Source organism: Sceloporus occidentalis, unplaced genomic scaffold (assembly GCF_023333645.1).
Source record: "Sceloporus occidentalis isolate IW3139 unplaced genomic scaffold, rSceOcc1.0.p SCAF_1, whole genome shotgun sequence".
NCBI classification, from domain to species: Eukaryota; Metazoa; Chordata; class Lepidosauria; order Squamata; family Phrynosomatidae; genus Sceloporus; species Sceloporus occidentalis.
The window spans coordinates 58345006-58364724 of NW_028316981.1; the positions used below are offsets into that span (position 1 = coordinate 58345006).

The window sequence follows — 19719 nt, forward strand, 5'->3', positions numbered from 1 at the left end:
GGAGTTTTCTTGTTGGATGATTTATTTTTTCAGTTGCCCCTCACCTTTTGCTCCATTCCATGGCCCCAGTCCAATTTTTGCTGCCCGAAAAAGGAGCAGCAAACAGCCGCTTCTTTTTTGCTGGAAAAAGGCCAGCTTTTCCACTCCACCATGGCAGAAAGCCAGCTTTAACGTGCTCTGGCAGCATGCAGCATATGAACGCTGCACTATCAGAGCACCCGGAAGCTGGCCCCTGTGTAACCAGGCGGGCAGCTTGAAGCTGGCTTCCGGGCATCTTGGGGGCATGTGTCATCTGCACACAGTGCCTTCTATGCTGGTCTGCTCCATCCCAGACTTGAATTTGCTTACTAAATGTAAATCAAACTTGTTAAAGCAAACTGATACTCATCTGAGGACAGAGGAAAAATTTTTTCAACTGCCATTTTATTCATGATTTTTTTTTGGGGGGGAGAAGCATACCTGTACTTTGGATTTTGTGGGCTTTAAAGTTTGTTATAACAATAGATTACTGTCACCAAGTGATTTTCAATATTTTTTTACTACGACTGTTTATAGTCGCCTCTTCCTAACTCGTGGATCTGAGATCTGCGTCCTTGAATGTGCGTGGAGGGACGACCTCTATTATTTACATTGGTGCGCATGCGGGCGTGCCCCATTCAAGCCTATGGGGCTTGAATAAGTGCGACCCTCCATTTTTGCAGGGGGGGGCGGAACGGATCCCCGGAAAATAAAGGACCAACTGTAAATCTTGTCCATTATTAATTCTGGGAGTGTGTTCACATAGTGATAAACCAGAATTGCTGGTTTATTGTGCTTACTGTAAACTACCGACAAGCTTGTGTATGCCATTTGTTCAACTCTAGTTTGAATGAATAGGTAGACAAGCCAGAAATGGGAAGCTCTCTGTATGACATTAGAACCTGGTTCCTAGTGTGTTGGTCGCAAATAAGTCAGGATTCACAAACAAAAGAATAAACCCCACTCATAATGATATAGAAAGCTAACCAGTTTCTGTGTCACCAGTTAGGAGAAGCAGATCATGAGCTCCAGTTTGGACAACACACATTTTCCATCTTTAATTTGCTTTACATATTTGCACAGAAAGGGATATGAAGGAGGAAAGAATGACCTACATGTATCCCTGCACTTCCTGTTCATGATGAACCAGAGTAATCCAGCAATTCATTATGTGTAAAATGTGGTCATTTAACAGTACAAGCAGCATACTCTTGAATGTTGAAGAAATGATCATTTTCTTTCTCTGCAGCTCTTTTCCAGCCTCTAGCAAAAGAATCTCGTGAATTTGAAGATGTTGTGAACATTTTGCATTCGTCATATTTGGAAATCCATTCAAAGGACAATTTCATCTACAAACAAGCTAGTTTGATTCATAATGAACTTTTTGAAAAAGAAGTGAGTAACATTATTTATGTACAACAATAAAATATTAAAATAAAATATCTAAATGCATAAAACCAGTAAAAGTTGAGTATCCTTTATCCAGAATTCCAACATACAAAGTACTGCAAAATCTAAAGCTTTCTGATTTACAACACAAGTAGTTTAGTCTGTCCATGTATTGTAGGCTGGAGAGATATGTGAGAATCTGTGAAATGGAAATAATCCACACCTTCTGCCGTTTCAGTCTTTAACATCATCATGCTTCATTATGTATATGGAAATATTGGTATTTCAAAATATGGAGCACTTCTGGTCTCAAACATTTTGGATAAGAGATACTCAACCTATATTTCCTTGCCTTAGGGCCGAAACAGACAGCCCGGTAAAGCTGGCTTCTGGCCAACTTGAACGTGTGGTATTTAGACATGACACCCCCCCCCCCCCCCCCGAGAAGCCCAGAAGCTACTCCGGCAATTACACACTGGCTGGCTTCCAGACGACTCGGGGACATGGCATTTAGACGCCACTCCCCCCAGAGCTGTCAAAAAGTTGGCTCCAGCGCAGCAAAGGGGCAGCTTTTTTTCTGCCCCATATCAGAGCCGAGTTTTTTGGGGGTGGAAGCTGGCCGGATTGGGGCCATGACCCCACCCTGCTTTCTCAGTCTCTTTTGGCCCTTAGTTATATTCTATCCACTTGATGCCTATAAGATTGTGTAGAAATTTATTAATTGAAAATGCACTGATTGTTTAATCTGCAAGTGCCCGTTGATTCAATCAAATTGGCCATGTGATGTTCAAGAACATGAAAAATATCTTCAATGGTTAATCCAGTTGTTATTGTATCACTGCCTTATTTTCTTTATTGTATGTGTTGAAGCATGCTTGACGCTGAAGAAATGGAAGTCTTCAAAAGAGGAATAGTACTGTGTGAAATCGAAGGCTTTCACCACCATAGTTTTCTGTGGTTTTGTGGCTGTGTTTTGGAAGAAAATTCCTGATGTTTCACTTGCATTTGTGGCAGAGAATGCTGGCATGGAAGTATGTGGGGTATATATACTTGTGTGACTCTTGGTTGGGAATAAGTAATTTACATGTTAATCTGTGTGTTGGTCTGTTGTTGAATGGCAAGCCCTCAGGGTGGGAGGATATGCGGGAAGATTACCATTCTTGGATGTCCTGGTCATCTGCAAACTGAACCAACAATTAGACCACATGATAAACAGAAAACCTATACACATGTACAGATACGTACACAAGAACTCTAACCATCACCTGGGACAAGAAAAGCACAATAAAAACACTGGTGGACTGGGCAAAAAGGATCTGTCAACCCCACTTCCTGAAAGATGAATTGAAGCATCTTAACTGGGCTCTACAGGCTAATGGTTACTCCAGTCAGATATCAGAAGAGCTGCCATACTCAGAAAAAATCCACAAGAGTGAAGCCAAACAACCACCAAAAGGGAAGGTTTTTTTAAAACCATATATCAAAGGCGTAATGGAAAGACTAGGGAAACTGATGAGGAAACACAACCTTCAAATGATCTACAGACCAGACTGACCAAGAAAATCCATCAAATGCTGTGCTCAGTGAAGGTCAAGAGAGACCCCTCTCATGGCCGCAGGAGTTTACCACATACTGTGCAGCTGTGGGCAGGTCTACATAGGGACCACTAAACGCAGTATTCAAACATGAATCAAAGAACACGAGAAACACTGTAGGCTGAGCTGGCCAGCAGTAGAACACGTCATAAACCAACCTGGGCATAGAATGCTATTTGAAAACACTGAAATTTTGGACCATGCCAGCAACTACCAGGTCAGAATGCACAGGGAGGCCATTGAAGTTCACAAACACCTGGACAACTTCAACAAGAAAGAAGAAAACCTGAAAGTAAACAAAGTTTGTTTACCAATCTTGAACCCCCAAATGAAGACTCAGTATATGCAAATGAATACCACCCAGCATCAAGGGGTTTCTATGCAGAGAATGGATTGCTAATTAAATAGACACATATCCTCCTGCATATCCTCCCACCCTGAGACATTGCTATTCAACAAACCAACAGACAAATTAACATGTAAAACGCTTCCCCCAGTCAAGGGCCACACAAGTCCATATACTAACATGCCCCCACCCTCTGAAGATGCCAGCCACTGATGCAGGCAAAACATCAGGAGTAAATTATCCCAGAATGTGGCCACATAGCCCAGAAAACCCACAGAAAACTAGGAATAGTACTCTTTCTGTTGATCTTTTGTATTTGTTTTTATGTATGTGTAAATAAATTTTGCATTTGTCAAAAGTTGTAACAAAATTAAACTTTGTAAGATACAATATTCCATGTCCTATTCTCAATGTAGGAACTAAAAGGACACAAACTCTAATTTTGACAAGTTTAGTCTTGATGTTTTGAAAACATGCGGATAATGCTTAGGATTGGCAGAAAGGCCAAAGAGGAGTGCTTGGTTGGTTGACTTTTATTCCGTTATTCATTTGTACAATTGCAAGTAGTCATTCTTTACATTGCCCTCATTAGAGTGGGTACAAAATTTAAGCTGAGTGCTCAAGAGAAGTCCTTTCCTCTTTCATCTTCCCTCAAAAGCCTCATATTTTATGGGCTGAAACAAAGTACCCTCTCTCCCATGAAAAGCCTCAACAGGGGATCTTCTTGAATGTTATAGGCTGTAGCATGGGGAGATGCCCCAAATTGAACTGAGGGATCACTGTGAGCCTACCTTGCTTGTGTGTGGCATATTCCATTTGGATGCAATCCCACCCCTGCAGATTAACAACTACTGCAGTTTGAGACGATCTCCAGTCTCCAGAGGATCGTTATGTCAGGAAATGAGAGGACATGGCTTGATTTCTATCCTGCCTTTTAGACTTTAAAAGACCTTTTAAAATAAAATAGTTTGCATCCATCATCTTATATAAAATGGCTTTAAAATGTAACAGACATCTCTTAACAGGAGACTTCTTGTACAAGCTTGGAATTCAGCCTATTTGGAAAGGGTGGAGAAAAATGCAATCAACTCCAGTCCTTGTTTGGGATGTTTTTGGTTAGCTCCTTGAGTCTTTAACATAGCTAAAAAAGAATGCAATGAATTATATAATGAGAAAATACTTTATGTAATCAATGAACACGTTAATAACTTATTCTGGTCACAAAATTGCCCTCTTATAAGTGCTCCCTTTATTTCTGCAGAACTCACATTTTTAAAAGCAAGGAATATACCTAGTCTTTAGATTGTAATGTACAATAGTGTGTGTGTGTGTGTGTTTGAGAGTTCACTATTTTAAAATGGCCTGGGAATCAGATCTGGGAATAACAATCTCAGAAAAAGATTGAAATAATATGTGGTCATTACCCCTTTTTAAATCCTGGTCTGCCTTAATTAAAATGTTTTTAAAATTGCCATAAATGGTATATTTCCCCCTTAGATTGACAAGGTTAGGGAACAGTGCATCACCAAAATGTTGGAGAGGGTGTGAGGTCATTGAAATGTCCAACCATATTCGGTTAGATTGCTCCAACATAAAGTCATTGTGGTTTAATATTTTAAAACAAATTGTGTTAATTACTAGGCCAGATATAAAATATTACCTTATTGTTATTTATCTATTCAAAAGGAAATAGACATTTGAAACATAAATGTATATGCAAAGGGATCTTGCAGCACCTTTGAGAGTATTTGAAAGAAAGAAGCTGGTAGATTGAATTTTCATACACTTAAATCTACTTCCTCAGATGCATGGTGACTCGAAATAGAAATGTAGTTGCTTGACTCATTACTACTCCTGAAATTGAAATCACTAGTTGTTGGAAAACTAGAAATGTTTCCTTAGATGTCTAGTAGAAGAGAATATGGGATATATGATATTTAGAGAAATTGTGAGATAATATAAGGAACTAGTAAGTGACTAATAAGTCATGATCCTTTTGTTGAAAAATGGCTTCCATTTTTGAATCCATGAATACAACATCATGAATCTCAATCCCATCTTAGTCTGTTCAGATATTATGATAATTAACTCTTAGGATAAGAAAAACAAATCATTTGGAAGTGGCCCAGTTCCCTGAAATAAAAATCATCACGATACAGATTTTATTGTTGTAATATATTAGATGATTTTATTCACTGAGTATACCCTTAAATGTTTAAAAATAAACCTTTTGTTACTTGAAAGTTCATAGAGAAACGAAGAGAGTTGAAACGTGATGGCCGATCAGAAAAAGAGCTAGCTGAGACTTATGCATTTCTGAAGGTCGACCGTGAATTGGTGAGACTCTTATTTTTATGGAATAATTATTAATGTTATATTAAGGTAGTTGCACCTTTTCTCAGACCATGTGGTAACAAAGAAAGACATACCATATATGCTCGTGTAGAAGTCAACCTCGTATAGGTCAGGGGAAGGTTTTAGGGTCAAAATTTTGTATTTTGATATGACCCATGGATAAGTCAAAGGTACAACTTAGGGTCATGTGACAAAAGATGTACATGACAAAGTTCCCTCCCACACACACACATATACATGCAGTCTCCTTGGGAAAGCAGGAACACATGTATACACACATACATACCTTGCAAAGGCAACTGGCTCTTTCCCGTTCCCAGGGAAAGCTTGGCTGAGCAGTAGCTGCTGAGGTAAGGAGAATGGGGTAGTGGGCGGCGCTTCTTTCTGAGCAGTATTACTGTATTGATGCTTACATAAGTCGACACAGGATTGTGGGGTCAGTTTTTTGGCATAAATTTTTTGACTTATAGATGAGTATATATGGTAGTTGTCATTGGTTGAGGAAGGCTACTGGCTCTGATAACTCTTCTGACGTGTGGCTTCATGGTGGGTGCACAAAACCAAGAAGTTCTGGGAAGCCTGGGTTGGACAATAACCAGCATCTGTGATTTTTTCAAGATAAACATGTCAAAACACCTTGGGCTTTGAGGTGAGAACATGGAGAGATTTGGCTGCTTGATATGAATGGCCTTCTCACAACAGTGCTGATGATTTTGTCTTTGTTCCTTTACACTTGCTATGCCTGTGATATTCTGTCAATTGCTATGCTGGTGCATCTGCACTAGCATAATGCATCAATTGAATTCCAGCCCTTTTTTAAACAGAGTCAAAGTTTGTGTGTGTTTGTGGATGTGGGAAGAAGAAATCATTTTGGCTCACACATTGAACCCGAACCTTTATTTATTTATTTATTTATTTATGGTATTTATACTCCACCCTTCAGCCCTGATGTGATCTAGATCTTAGATTGAACCGTATAGTGAATCCACATCTCTGCTTGTTTTCCATTCATAGCAATAGTTGAGAGATTAACACTTAAGGGCTGGAATTATACAGGGAATTTATTTTGAAGACTTGCTTCTTTGTGGAGAAAAGTGCTGCTATGTATAGTTGAGCTATGTAGAATGTATGCAAAACTTGAGCATATGACATCTCTTTATGGAAATGAAGTACATGATCAGGTGCTTAGTATGCATTTTCTTTTTGGAAAGGTTGGAAATAGTTTTGAGTGGCTCTTTGAGCCAAAAACATACTATTGAAAGAGACATCAATTGTATTTTCCTTTAAATATTTCAGCATAATTGTACAAAACAGCTTTTTGATGTTCCTTCTAGAAGTAAACTCTAAGCAACTAGATCAGTTCTGCCTTACACTGCTTTTTCAATTGAACAGATAGGTCCCAGTTGCCAAACAATTTTTTAAAAAAAATCTGTGCTAATTTTGAGGGGAAAATGCTGCTATGTGTAGTTGAGCTATGTAGAATGCATGCAAAAATTGAGTTTTGAATTTGAATACATTTTTGCCTTTTAGTAGGCTAAATATTGTCTGCTGTGTAAAGAGTCAAACATAGGGACTCATACATCCTGGTGGCTAAACCAAATATTGTGATTACAAGTAACAAGGGCCCGTTGTAGAATTCCCTGTCTGCACACTTCCATGTTCTTCCCCTGCTGCCATCAATGTTGCTTCCCTTTGGGGAGGAGAGAGAACAGGGAGGCCTCAGAGGAAGAGAAGCAGAGGCAGGTACAGCTCCACTATGCTTAGCCCAGAAACAGAAGGGCCCTCCCAACTGCCATCACCATGGTCTCAGAGGGAGAGAAGAAGAAGCAGGCACTGCTTCAGAAGAAGAGCCCTCCCTCCATTCTAACTGCCATCACCCTGGCCTCGGAGGGTGAGAGAGAGAAGAAAAGGCAGTTTCTGCCAGACATCATCCTCTTCCATACTGCCATCCCTTTTCCTTGTGTGTTGTGCCTTTAAATTGTAATCCTGGGGGCAGGGAATGATCTAATTACCAATTTGCTGCTCTAAGATTATTTCTGAAGAGCAGGCTATAAATGCAACAAATAAATAAATAAATAAATAATAAAAATAAATATTCTCGTTTTGCCTGAGTACACTGCTAGTGGACTCATAAGAAGACCCATTTCTGCCTTCCTCCTATAGCTCAAATATGAGCAAGGAAGATGGAAGCATGTCAACTTCCTCTACATTTGAGTCTGCTAGCTTTCTTGGGCATGAAGACCTCAGCAAGAATAAAGACATATTCCTGTTCCTACATCTTCTCCCACTAATTCAATGGTTCTCAAGTTTTAGTCCTCTGTTTGTTTTGCACTTCAGATTCCAAGAGTATCAGCCAGCTTGGCCAACGGTAAAGAATTATGGGAGTTGAGGTCCAGGGGCTGGGAACCAATGTTGTAATTGAAAATGCTCCAAAAGCATGTGGTAGATGCCGAGAAAAGTAAACAAAGGGCTGCCTTTCCACTCCAGCAGAGAGTCAGAGGGAGACTGTGAAGTATTGTCCAGTTCTTGTGCTTGATCCTAGCAAAAGTGAGGTAGTAGGCAAACTCTTAATGTAAGCATAGATATCCTGACATTTGTGCTCCCTGAGAATTTGGGATGATGGAAATATTGTATGCCTTTACTTACAGTGGGGCAAAAAAGTATTTAGTCAGCTACCAATTGTGCATGTTCTCCCACTTAAAAAGATGAGAGGGGCCTGTAATTGACATCGTAGGTAGACCTCAACTATGAGAGACAAAATGAGAAAACAAATCCAGACAATTACTTTGTCTTGATTTGGAAAGAATTTATTTGCACATTATGATGGAAAATAAGTATTTGGTCAATATCAAAAGTTCATCTCAATACTTTGTTACATATCCTTTGTTGGCCATGACAGAGGTCAAACATTTCCTGTAAGTCTTCACAAGGTTGGCACACACTGTTGCTGGTATGTTGGCCCATTCCTCCATGCAGATCTCCTCTAGAGTAGTGATGTTTTGGGGCTGTTGCTGGACAACACGGACTTTCAACTCTCTCCTAAGGTTTTCTATGGGGTTGAGATCTGGAGACTGGCTAGGCCACTCCAAGACCTTGAAACGCATCTTACAAAGCCACTCCTTCATTGCCCGGGCGGTGTGCTTGGGATCATTGTCGTGCTGAAAGTCCTACCCACGTTTCATCTTCAATGCCCTTGCTGATGGAAGGAGGTTTGCACTCAAAATCTCACAAGACATGGCCCCATTCATTCTTTCCTGTACACGGATCAGTTGTCCTGGTCCCTTTGCAGAGAAACAGCCCCAAAGCATGATGTTGCCACCCCCGTGCTTCACAGTAGCTATGGTGTTCTTTGGATGCGTCTCGGCATTCTCTCTTCTCCAAACACGACAAGTTGTGCTTCTACCAAACAGTTCTACTTTGGTTTCATCTGACCATATGACATTCTCCCAATCCTCTTCTGGATCATCCACATGCTCTCTAGCAAACTGCAGATGTCCCTGGACATGTTCTGGCTTAAGCAGGGGGACACGTCTGGCACTGCAGTATCTGAGTCCCTGGCGGCTCAGTGTGTTACTGATGGTAGCGTTTGTTATGTTGGTCCCAGCTTTCCGCAGGTCATTCACTAGGTCCCCCTGTGTGGTTCTGGGAAGTTTGTGATCATTTTGACCCCACGGGGTGAGATCTTGCGTGGAGCCCCAGATCGAGGGCGTTGATCAGTGGTCTTGTATGTCTTCCATTTTCAATTATTGCTCCCACAGTTGATTTCTTCACACCAAGCTGCTCGCCTATTGCAGATTCAGTCTTCCCAGCCTGGTGCAGGTCTACAATGTTGTTTCTGGTGTCCTTCAACAGCTCTTTGGTCTTCACCATAATGGAGTTTGGAGTGTGACTGTTTGAGGTTGTGGACAGGGGTCTTTTATACTGATAAAGGGTTCAAACGGGTGCCATTAATACAGGTAATGAGACAAAGGAGCCTCTTAAAGAAGAAGTTACAGGTCTGTGAGAGCCAGAAATCTTGTTTGTTTGACGGTGACCAAATACTTATTTTCCACCATAATTTGCAAATTCTTTCCAAATCAAGACAAAGTGATTGCCTGGATTTGTTTTCTCATTTTGTCTCTCATAGTTGAGGTCTACCTATGATGTCAATTACAGGCCCCTCTAATTTTTTTTAAGTGGGATAACGTGTACAATTGGTGGCTGACTAAATACTTTTTTGCCCCACTGTAAGTGCTGTGAATCCATTCACTGCTGCAAATACAATGCATTATAAGATCAACATTTAGTTGAAATTAAATGCTGTGTGGTATCTAATGTCGTCTGTGTCTATTGTCAGTGGATATTAAACTATATTTTTAATTGTAGGTGCAAAACATATGTGAAAATGGTTTGCAAGCGGGTCATTCCAAAATAACAGTCCTTGGCAGCCCTTCTCGAGGTAATTATCCAGTTTATTATCAATACATTTGCAGCTTACAGAATTCTAGGGGTCTTATGGAAGAGTTTTTATTCATTATTTCTAATCAGTAGGAGTTTTGTTCTTTCTGTTCTTTTTTTTTTTTAATTAAATTTTATTTCTTACCAAAAAAGGCAGAAAACAATAACAAATACAAACAAAAACATGCGAATATATAGATCTTTAAAAACCAACTTCAAAGATTCAGGGTCACATGGGATGTAAAAGGGCAACATTACATAAAAACAGGGATGGACTCAGAACACAGAGATGAGCAACCTTCTAGATTGATCAATGAGCTTTTCCATAAACCAAAAATTCCAAAATCGAGACCACCAATCAGTCATATTGACCTTTCCAGTTTTCCAACCCCTAGCAATTTCAGTCCTGGCCAATGCCAACAAAAATGCAATAATATCTTTATTGTGTAATGTCTTGTTTTCATTAATAAACACTGACAGCAGTAAAAGTTCTGGAAAGGGACAATTTTTTGATCAGTGATTTCCGAAACTAAGTTAACTACTGAATGCCAAAATCATAGAATCGTAGAGTTGGAAGAGACTGCAAGGACCATCCAGTCCACCTCCCTGCAAATACGCTTGGACAATCGTACCACATGTGCAGGAAGGTACCTGTATTATCACTTCTTTCTGTTCTTAAGCAAAGTGAAATGGACAGGAAAGTGAAATGTGCAAATCTACAGCGCTATATAAATAAATAAATAATAACAATAACAGGGTACATACCTGTAACTGTAGCTCTTCAAGTGGTCATCTGTGCACTTAACACAAATGGGTTATCCTGCACCTGCACAGTGGACTGTTCAGAACCTACTAGAATCTAGTAGAAGTAGCCCTGCCCACCCCCAGGTACCTTAGATAAGGGGCTTCCTACCGAAGCCTCCAGTTCCATGGATGCCAATGCAGTAATTCATAGGACCAGCAAGACACGATAAGGGAAGGACAGATGGGATTGTGTGAGTTCACAGAACTCAAAGAGCTATGGTTACAGGTGTGTGACCTGACTTCCTTCTTTGTTGTCTCTGTGCCTCACAAAAATGGGAAACTACTATGCTACACACAACAAGGAGATGGGAGTGTCATTGCAAAAAGTGAAAAATTTAGTGAGCATTAAGTAAAATGCAAAGCATGAAACATGAGCATCATGCCTCCCACCCATACAAGGCAACAATGGTCTAGAAGCAGTTTCAAGGAACAGAACCATCCTGAAACATGAAAACACAGTACAGAAGTTAACCATCCTGAAACATGAAAACACAGTACAGAAGTCAAAAATACATGTCACAATGAGTCCCACTCATCTATTTTCCTATTGTACTAGCCCCATAGGTTTTGTCATCCTCCCGCTGCCACCAAATTATGTGACAAGAACCACCAAAACGGCTTATTTTCTCCTTTTAGAATTTACTTTCAGATGGTACCTAGTAGCACGGTTACTTATTTTAGACCCAGACAAACTTATACAGTCCGTCCTCGCCTTACGCGGGGGATCCGTTCCGGATCTCTCTGCGTAAGGCGAATTCCGCCTATGCTCGAGCCCCATTGGGAACAATGGGGCTCGTGCGCGGCGGTGCGGGCGCGCGTGGGGCGCAACGGGCGCGGGCGCCCATTCAATTGAATGGGACGCCCCGCGCGCGCGCTGCGGCTTGAGCACATACACTCAAGTCCGTGTATGGCGCGCCCGCGTATGGCGCGGGCGCACTGTACATAATTAACAATAAAACTTTATTTAAAAAACAGTTTAACAATGTTACACTTGTTCAGTTGGTACATTCGCTTGTTAGTGTTTTACTTTGTTGCACTAAGTTCTACTCATACATACATACATACATACTTTATTGCTTTTGGCCAATGGCCATTGCAAAATGAAGATAATAAAACAATACACATAAAAATTCCGTAAAAACAAAATACAACAAATTGTATCAGATAACAAAAGTTTAGCATTAACAATTGTGGACAGCTTACATAACATGAATATGTTAAAATTCACAGTTGGACCCTTTTGGATCAAGTTATCCCCATTACAGGGAACAGCAATCTCTGCTATGTATTTCTTTCTAGTCTTTTTAGCAGCAAGAGCAAACAGTGCTACGTGCTAGGTCACATTTATCTGTGTCCATGAGGAGGTAAAGTACTTTTTCTTGAGAGTTTGAAAAGATTTTATTAGTAGTTAAGGGTAAAACAAAACACTCCCTAGGATCTTTATACAAAGGGCAACAGGATAAATAATGTACCAAATCCTCTGGATATGGGCAGCCAACAATACATCTCCGTTCGTTTTTCGGAACCTTTTTAAGCCTTCCATCTTTTCAGCTGAATCAAACATGTTAAGCCTCAGTTCTGTGAAAGCTCTACGCAACTGCGCAAAAGTATGGCCTGTTACAGACTGCCAAAATAAAGCTGCTTCGGGTCTCTTTGGAGGTATGCTGTTTAAATGATGCATGGGTCCTAAGAGTCCGGAGGTCGCGCCAAAGCCACACTCCATTCCTAAGCACTGGAGTGCAGCTTTGGTGCAGCTTCCGGATTCTTAGGATGCATGCATCATTTAAACAGCATACCTCCAAAGAGACCCGAAGCAGCTTTATTTTGGCAGTCTGTAACAGGCCTAAGATTGTCAAAATAATCCAGATGATCACAAAATTGTCTGAGGCTATAATATAAAGGGGCACATGGAGATTCATGGACAGTATGTAATTCTGCAAGGGTAATAACTTCTGATATTGTATTATTTATTTTTACCTTCCTTGCAGGATAATCTAACCCTACCAGTTCACTCATTGAAAGCCCATACTTAGTAATAAATTGGGCTGCCCCATAAACCCAATTATAATCTGGTAATCCATTATTAGGTTCCTAAAGGCATTTTTTGGTAATCTAGAGGTTGGCATCTCTTGGATCTTAAACCAATAACATAAGATCCTTTTAGCTATTTGGCTTTCTAAAGTTGGAACAGAGGTTTCGAGACGAATCATAGCAGTTAGAATGTCCCTAGGAAATCCTAGTAATGCCCTTAAAAAATAATTCTGAGGCACTTCCAGACCTGGAGCCTTAGGTATGCCCCAGATCTCTGCCCCATGAAGGATCTGTGCCAGAGTTTTAGCTTTAAAGACCATTACAGCAGGGTTTACTAAATTGCCTCCCTTATTAACAGCAAAGCTCAAGGTTGCTGTAGCCGATCTATGAGCTTGGATTTTAATGTTTGTCATGTGTTGTTTCCAGGACGCTGATTCAGAAAAGAAAATTCCCAGAATTTAAAGGATTTAACTTGTTTTATTATATGTTCATCTAAATGCCAAGAGTGTGTTTTGGGGCGCCTGCCAAACACTACAACCTGAGTTTTATTATAATTCACTGTCAGGACATTTTTTTTACAGTATAATGAAAATCTGGCAAGCAAACGTCTTAATCCCACTTGGGTTCTGGATAAGAGAATAATATCATCAGCATACATTAACAGAGTAAGCTTTTGATCCAGAATAGTAACTGGGGCATACTGTAAGCCCTCTAACTCCTTGACAATATCATTAATATAAATTTTTAAAAAAAAAGGGGGGGGGGCTAAAATACAGCCCTGTTTCATACCAGCATAGGTATTTATTTTGGGGAAAAGATGGCCCTCCAAATCAACTTTGAACTGTATCGAGGTGTTAGTATATAAGGTCCTAATTAGATATAATAAGTGGGGTCGATATCTGCCTTCTCTAGCTTTTGCCACAACAAGTCCCTAGGGATTGAATCAAAAGCTGACTTTAGGTCAATGAAGCAAACATACAGCTTTTGCTTCATGTTTTGGGTGTATTTACAGAACAAAAAATTTAATACAAAACACAAATCAATAGTAGATTTCCCCTTTTGAAAGCCAGCTTGGACTTCGGGTATTAAATTATGTCTCTTAGACCAATCTTCTAAACGATCCAATAGGGTACGCGTATACAGTTTGGAGGAGATATTCAAAACAGTAATTAGCCTGTAATTGGCAGGGGTTTTTTTAATCTCCCTTTTTATGTATGGGGGTGATGATACTTGATCTCCATCCCTCGGGGATGTGTCCTGATTTATTTATATATGCAAATAACTTGGCCAAAATAGGTGCCCAATAATCTGATTTTACATTAAATAATTCCATGGTAATCATGCCTTCCCCGGGCGCTTTATTAATAGATTATTTGGACATTTTTTTTTACCCTGTTCAAGGGTAACCTCTGGCCATTCTGGGAAGGCAGCGATTTGAGGAAAATATGGATGGAGATACGTAGTTAGTTTACAGCTATACATGTTTACAAAATATTCCTCTCATACATTACTTTGAATTACTGCTTCTAAAGAATGGTCTGTCGTTCTGGTTGCTCGTGCAATAATATGCCAGAATTTTTGTGAATCTTTTTCTATAGCGGCGTGACCCAGTTCTTTCCATTGAGATATATAATAGTTATGTCTCTTTTCCTGGTCACTCCTCAACCGAGCTATATATAGGTGTATTTGCATATCTTCCTTGTTGGCCTTTAATTTTAGAACCCTCAGTGCTTTTACCAACATTTTTTTTGTCTTACGACATTCCTCATTCGTAGTTACACTCTGTTACTCCTCTCTCTCTTTCTAGAGAACTCGAGTTACTCTCACTTAGGACCCTCACACCATCCTCACTTACTGTTATCCTTCTGACTTTATCTCTATACTGGCTCTCAGGCTAACCTGATCCCTCAGGATATCAGAACAGCAACTCCCTCACTTGAAGTACTGTATTAGAACCAAGTCCCTCACTTCTGAACTTATTCCCTATCAGACTCTGACATAGAGCTGAGTCATTTCCTTCCAAACTTTACCTCTCACAGTCTCTAACCTCTGGACATTTACACAACCAGACCCTAACTGTCTGGAACCAAAACCCTATCTGACTCCAACTGTCAGCAATGGAATTCTCCTCTTACCGGCCAACATTCCTTTGGCTATCACCAGCTGACTCCTGCTTGGCTGTTGCTAGCCTGGCATAATTCTGCCTGTTTTTCACAGTACACTCAAGGCAAATTGGAATGCAGTACAGCTTTTCCAAAAGTAGTGTCAGCACGTGACCACAAGTCCCCTCTGTAGTGATGTATGAAAGTTATGGGCTGTGAGCAGGTAGCTGCACAGCAAATGTCTTCAAATGGCACACCAGCCAGAAAGACAGATAATGCAGCCAAAGCCCATAATGAGCTTGAATTCGAGACAGAGGGTCTTTTAGCCCAGTTTGTAAGCGAAATGGATGGATGATGAAGTGCTGTAACAAGAGGAGCAGTCCTTTGCTGAAGGTTAGCACACAAAGACTCTTTGTGAGGCCCAAATGATGGCAGTCTTGTCAACATAGAAGTCCAAAGGACTGACACCACCTTGGGGATTATTTCATTATTTTTAATCCTTAGGAATTTGCTTCTGTTCATAAGGAGGAAAATGCAATGCATTCTTTTGGTGTAGCAGATGGTGTGTATAATGCAGTTACATTGGCCAGCAGCTTATTCTGGCTTTTGTTGAACCTCTGATTTTAAATCTGATTTTTAAAGCAATTTGTTGATATGTACTCTTGATAGTAGGTTTTCTGAATTTATTATGAAGAAGATGCTTACAAAATCCAATGTTTCAATGGCTCAGATTTTATTTTTACCACTATTGCTTCTAGTATTTCTTGTACATCATTAGAAAATATTCTTACATGTCCATTCTACTGTTGATGTTTGTTCTCTGTGCATTTGCAGGTGTATATCTTTCTAGGTATGCTGATTTGTTGCAAGCTAATCCTCTGGAAGGTAAAGCAACTGGAGATATTATTATATTTAAAATAATAAAGGTAAGTTTAGGTTCATTCCCAGTACACAAAGGATAACTTGGTTATGCTTTTCATGAATCTCTGCAAGAATATAATTTCTTTTTAATATAGTAATCCATTCATATGGTGCACTTTTCTGTACATATCAGCCTTTTCCTATATAAATCAAATTGCAATATGTTAAAGTTTACTAATGAGTGAATATGCATAATTTCTGTATGATAAGTGACTTATATAGGCAGAGATCCTAGAATTGAAAAGAGCAGCTGTGTTGTGTAAGTAAATAAAACAAAACAACAGGACCACAAATATGTTATAGATGATATTATAGCTTTTAAATTGGCTAAAACTTTCTGTCATGCTTGCTATCATAAAAATTTGTAATTAGGGTGGAGTGAAAACAGAAAGATCCTAAAACTGGGCTATCTGTTAGATCTGTATTAAACCTAAGTCTCAAGATGGAGATTGCTGGCTGGAAGAGTCAGGTTTAAATGTGATATCAGATTGCACCTTGTGGCATGTAGGAACATTTGCCTTTGTAAAACTCTGTATCCAAAGATATGTTGGTGTGATTTGTCTGTTCTCCTTTCGGAGGATGGAGCCATCAGTGGCTGCTAATTAGGGTGACTATCAGTAATCTCTGGAATAAAATACAATATGCCTCTGTTTATGAGTTCCTGGAGAACACAAGTAATGCTTTGCTGATGAGCTTTCCATAGGCAACTGAGTGGCTGCTCTGTGAAAAGAATGTGGGACTGTATTGGCCTTCAATCTGAACCGGCATGGCTCCTGCATTCTTAAATCCATAATTTTGACCAGATTGGTACAGGTCCAACAATTAACGTTGGATCCTATCTTAATTTCATTGTAGATGCAGTGTGTTGTACCTTTCACCATTCACATTATCATTTTTTGACCTTTTAGGGGAGAACAAAAACTATATATGATAATCTGGCAGGAAATCCAATGGATTCAACGGTTAAAAGTGCATTAGACCCTACACCGAAGTATGAGTGCCACATTTCAAAGAATGCAAACAGAGTTACTTCAGTCTTAAATTATAGAGCATTTGAACGCACACAGGTATGAGAGTGACAGTTATGTTAATACGTTTACATACAATTGTTAATATACTTCAGTCAACTTTGAAGAGTCTGTATAATAGTCAAAACGTAGCCCTTCCCAGCCTAATGAGGTTTGTTGCTGAAAACTACTTGATGTGGAGAATATTATAAAAATGTATAATTTGAGCACTTGTTTTTGTAGAGATTTGTCTTGAAAGTCGATGCAGACAGATGCTGAACGTTTAGTATAACTACCATTACAGTGTAATTTCAGTAGTCAAATAGGGAGTTTGAGACTATATATGTGTGTGCCTTCACACCTGTTGGCTTATGGTGACCCCATGAATTTTATAGAGTTGTCTTAGGCAAGGAATACTTACGAGGTGGTTTGCCAATTCCTTCCTCTGCAAAACATCCTGCAGCACCTAATACTCATTGCAGGTCTTACGTCCAATACTAACCAGGCCTGACACTCCATATCTTCCAAGTTCTGATGAGATCTGGTACCGTTAGTATATTTATAAACTTAGTAAACAACTGGTGATGTAGTTATCTGCATAGTCAAGTTGATTTATCATTAATTTGTTTACAGTATTATTTTTATGAATACGGCTTTGATGAGATCAGACAAAGACCAAGACATGTATGTCCGTATGCTGTTGTATCATTTTCTTGCAAGGGTGAAAAGGTACAGAACTATTTGTCCCAAACAAGGTAAGTTACAGGCTGACTTTTTAAAAAGTAGTATTTAGTGTGCTTGACTTGTTAACATACTCAGTTTACTGTTATTTCCTGATCATCATGTTTCATGCATAGTTACAGTTTATGATGAAGAATTCAGAATGTAAGTCTGTTCTAGATAATACGAGTAAACAAGTTTTGTTTTTTATAAATACATTGGCACAATACACATTTAGCCAAAAAGGTTCCTAAAACATGCCTAGATTCTATAGCAAGAAAGATTTTACCTTCAAAATTTATATTGTATGCAAAACAATAAGAACCAAACTCAATCATGAGTTTTGAAAAGGTTACATAGGCAGGTTATAGACCGCTGAAAAGCGGCGGTCTGGCTCCGCCGCTGCTTGCAGTGTCTGGGAGCTGCAGCCTTTAAACGGCGCGGCTCCCGGACACTGCAGAGAAGGAGCGCGGAAATCGCGCTCCTTCTCAGGCCCCGGAAGAGGCGCAGCGAGTGCCAAAGGGCGCACTCATAGCGTCACTTCCGGTGTGCCACGTGCGGACGCAGAGCGTCCGTTACGTCATAATGGGGGCGCCCGTATGAAGAGGGCGCCGCCATTTTGTACGGACTGAGTCCGTGATAGGGCAAGGGGCGTCTAGAAGAGATGCCCCTTTTCCAAACTGGGACGTCCTCAGGACGTCCCTAATGGCGGTTTGTAACCTGCCACAGTTTACATAAGGGCACGCTTGAGTAGAAGTGTTTCGGAGGCAGTCTAATGAAACTCGTGGAAAATCAAGGACATAAGAAGCCTGATGGAGCTGGTCTCAGGGCAGATAATGGTAGAGAAGAGTTAGTTTGGTCCGTATTTTGGAAATACAGCTTCAGATCAGTGACATGGCAGTAATATAATTTGATAATACAAAAAGTAAAAAGCTTACTTCTATATCCAGTGAATCTTTTGTGTGCTCATTTATTATTCTTCGTGGATTTTTATACAATACAAGGAGGTTTGTTCTCTTTGATGCAATTCTAATTAATCATTATATAGGCTTGTTGTACAGATCGATGAGCAGTGCTAAGGGACATTTAAGCTTCTCTGGAGAAAATACTTTCTTATTGGAACAACCAAATTACTAGTGATTTGCAAGCTTCTGTAATGGGAACATATCATTGTTGCTGTGGTTCCAAATAAAGATAGCTTACAAATGTAGTCGTGAATCATGAGAACTAGAGAAAAACGATTGGTCACCAAATGAAAGACACCTCATTATATCTTAAGTACATATAATGAAACACACATAGGGGTTTACAATGTCTTTTTAGTTTTACTGATAAACCAAGAATTGTAGTCACTAGAGAGGCCCAGAACCACTTTGGAAGGATAAACTGAAACAAATCCCCTTCGCCTGTTGTGTAGAAAAGAGGGTCTCTAGCTTCTATTGCTGGTTGATAGCAGGACTTGGAGTAGCCAAGAAATTCCTGCCACCACCCAAGAGTCCTGTGAGGTGAAGGCATCCTGAGCATCTTGTTGGCACAGTTGCTTACCTTCCCGTTTGTCACAGCCTTGGAGCAGGGAGTGCAACAGAGCTTGCTGCATAGGTGTAGTTTATAGTTGGAAAGCAGGCTTGTCACCTACCTTGTTTACTAAAGGATAGTGCCGTATTTGCATTGGTGAGTATCTGTGCATAATTGTGAAAGCCTGGTAGTATATTAAGCATGCATATTCTCTGAGATTAATTGCTCATATTACTATCTGTTTTTAATGTTTGAGATTAATAATTAAGTTGTATTTATGATCATTGTGACCACAATGATCAAAATCTTGTGAGTGAACTAGATTTGCACTTTTCCCACAGTTATGCAGCAGTGGTGGGGGAAGGCAGACAGAAACCTTCAGCATTGAATATGCCAACACCTTAGTTCTTTCATTTAATTTCAGCGTTTTCACACTCCCCCCTTTGCTGAGGTAACCACTGTGACAGAGTTCACCAACA

At 39.9% G+C, this 19719-nt stretch overlaps 1 protein-coding gene across 4 annotated transcripts in view; it reads left to right on the top strand.

The window, feature by feature from the left end:
- Nucleotides 1-19719, top strand: part of TASOR (transcription activation suppressor) — a 103494-nt gene that overhangs the window by 6105 nt on the left and 77670 nt on the right. For all 4 annotated transcript variants that reach the window (XR_016281019.1, XM_089522353.1, XM_089522363.1 and 1 more), the window contains exons 2-7: nt 1268-1413; nt 5593-5685; nt 10069-10141; nt 15912-16003; nt 16907-17065; nt 17639-17760. Coding sequence is in view for 3 of the 4 variants with exons in the window: in XM_089522353.1 (XP_089378479.1) it covers nt 1268-1413; nt 5593-5685; nt 10069-10141; nt 15912-16003; nt 16907-17065; nt 17639-17760 (685 nt within the window). In the remaining variant the exon portion in view is untranslated. The remainder of the gene's footprint in view (nt 1-1267; nt 1414-5592; nt 5686-10068; nt 10142-15911; nt 16004-16906; nt 17066-17638; nt 17761-19719) is intronic.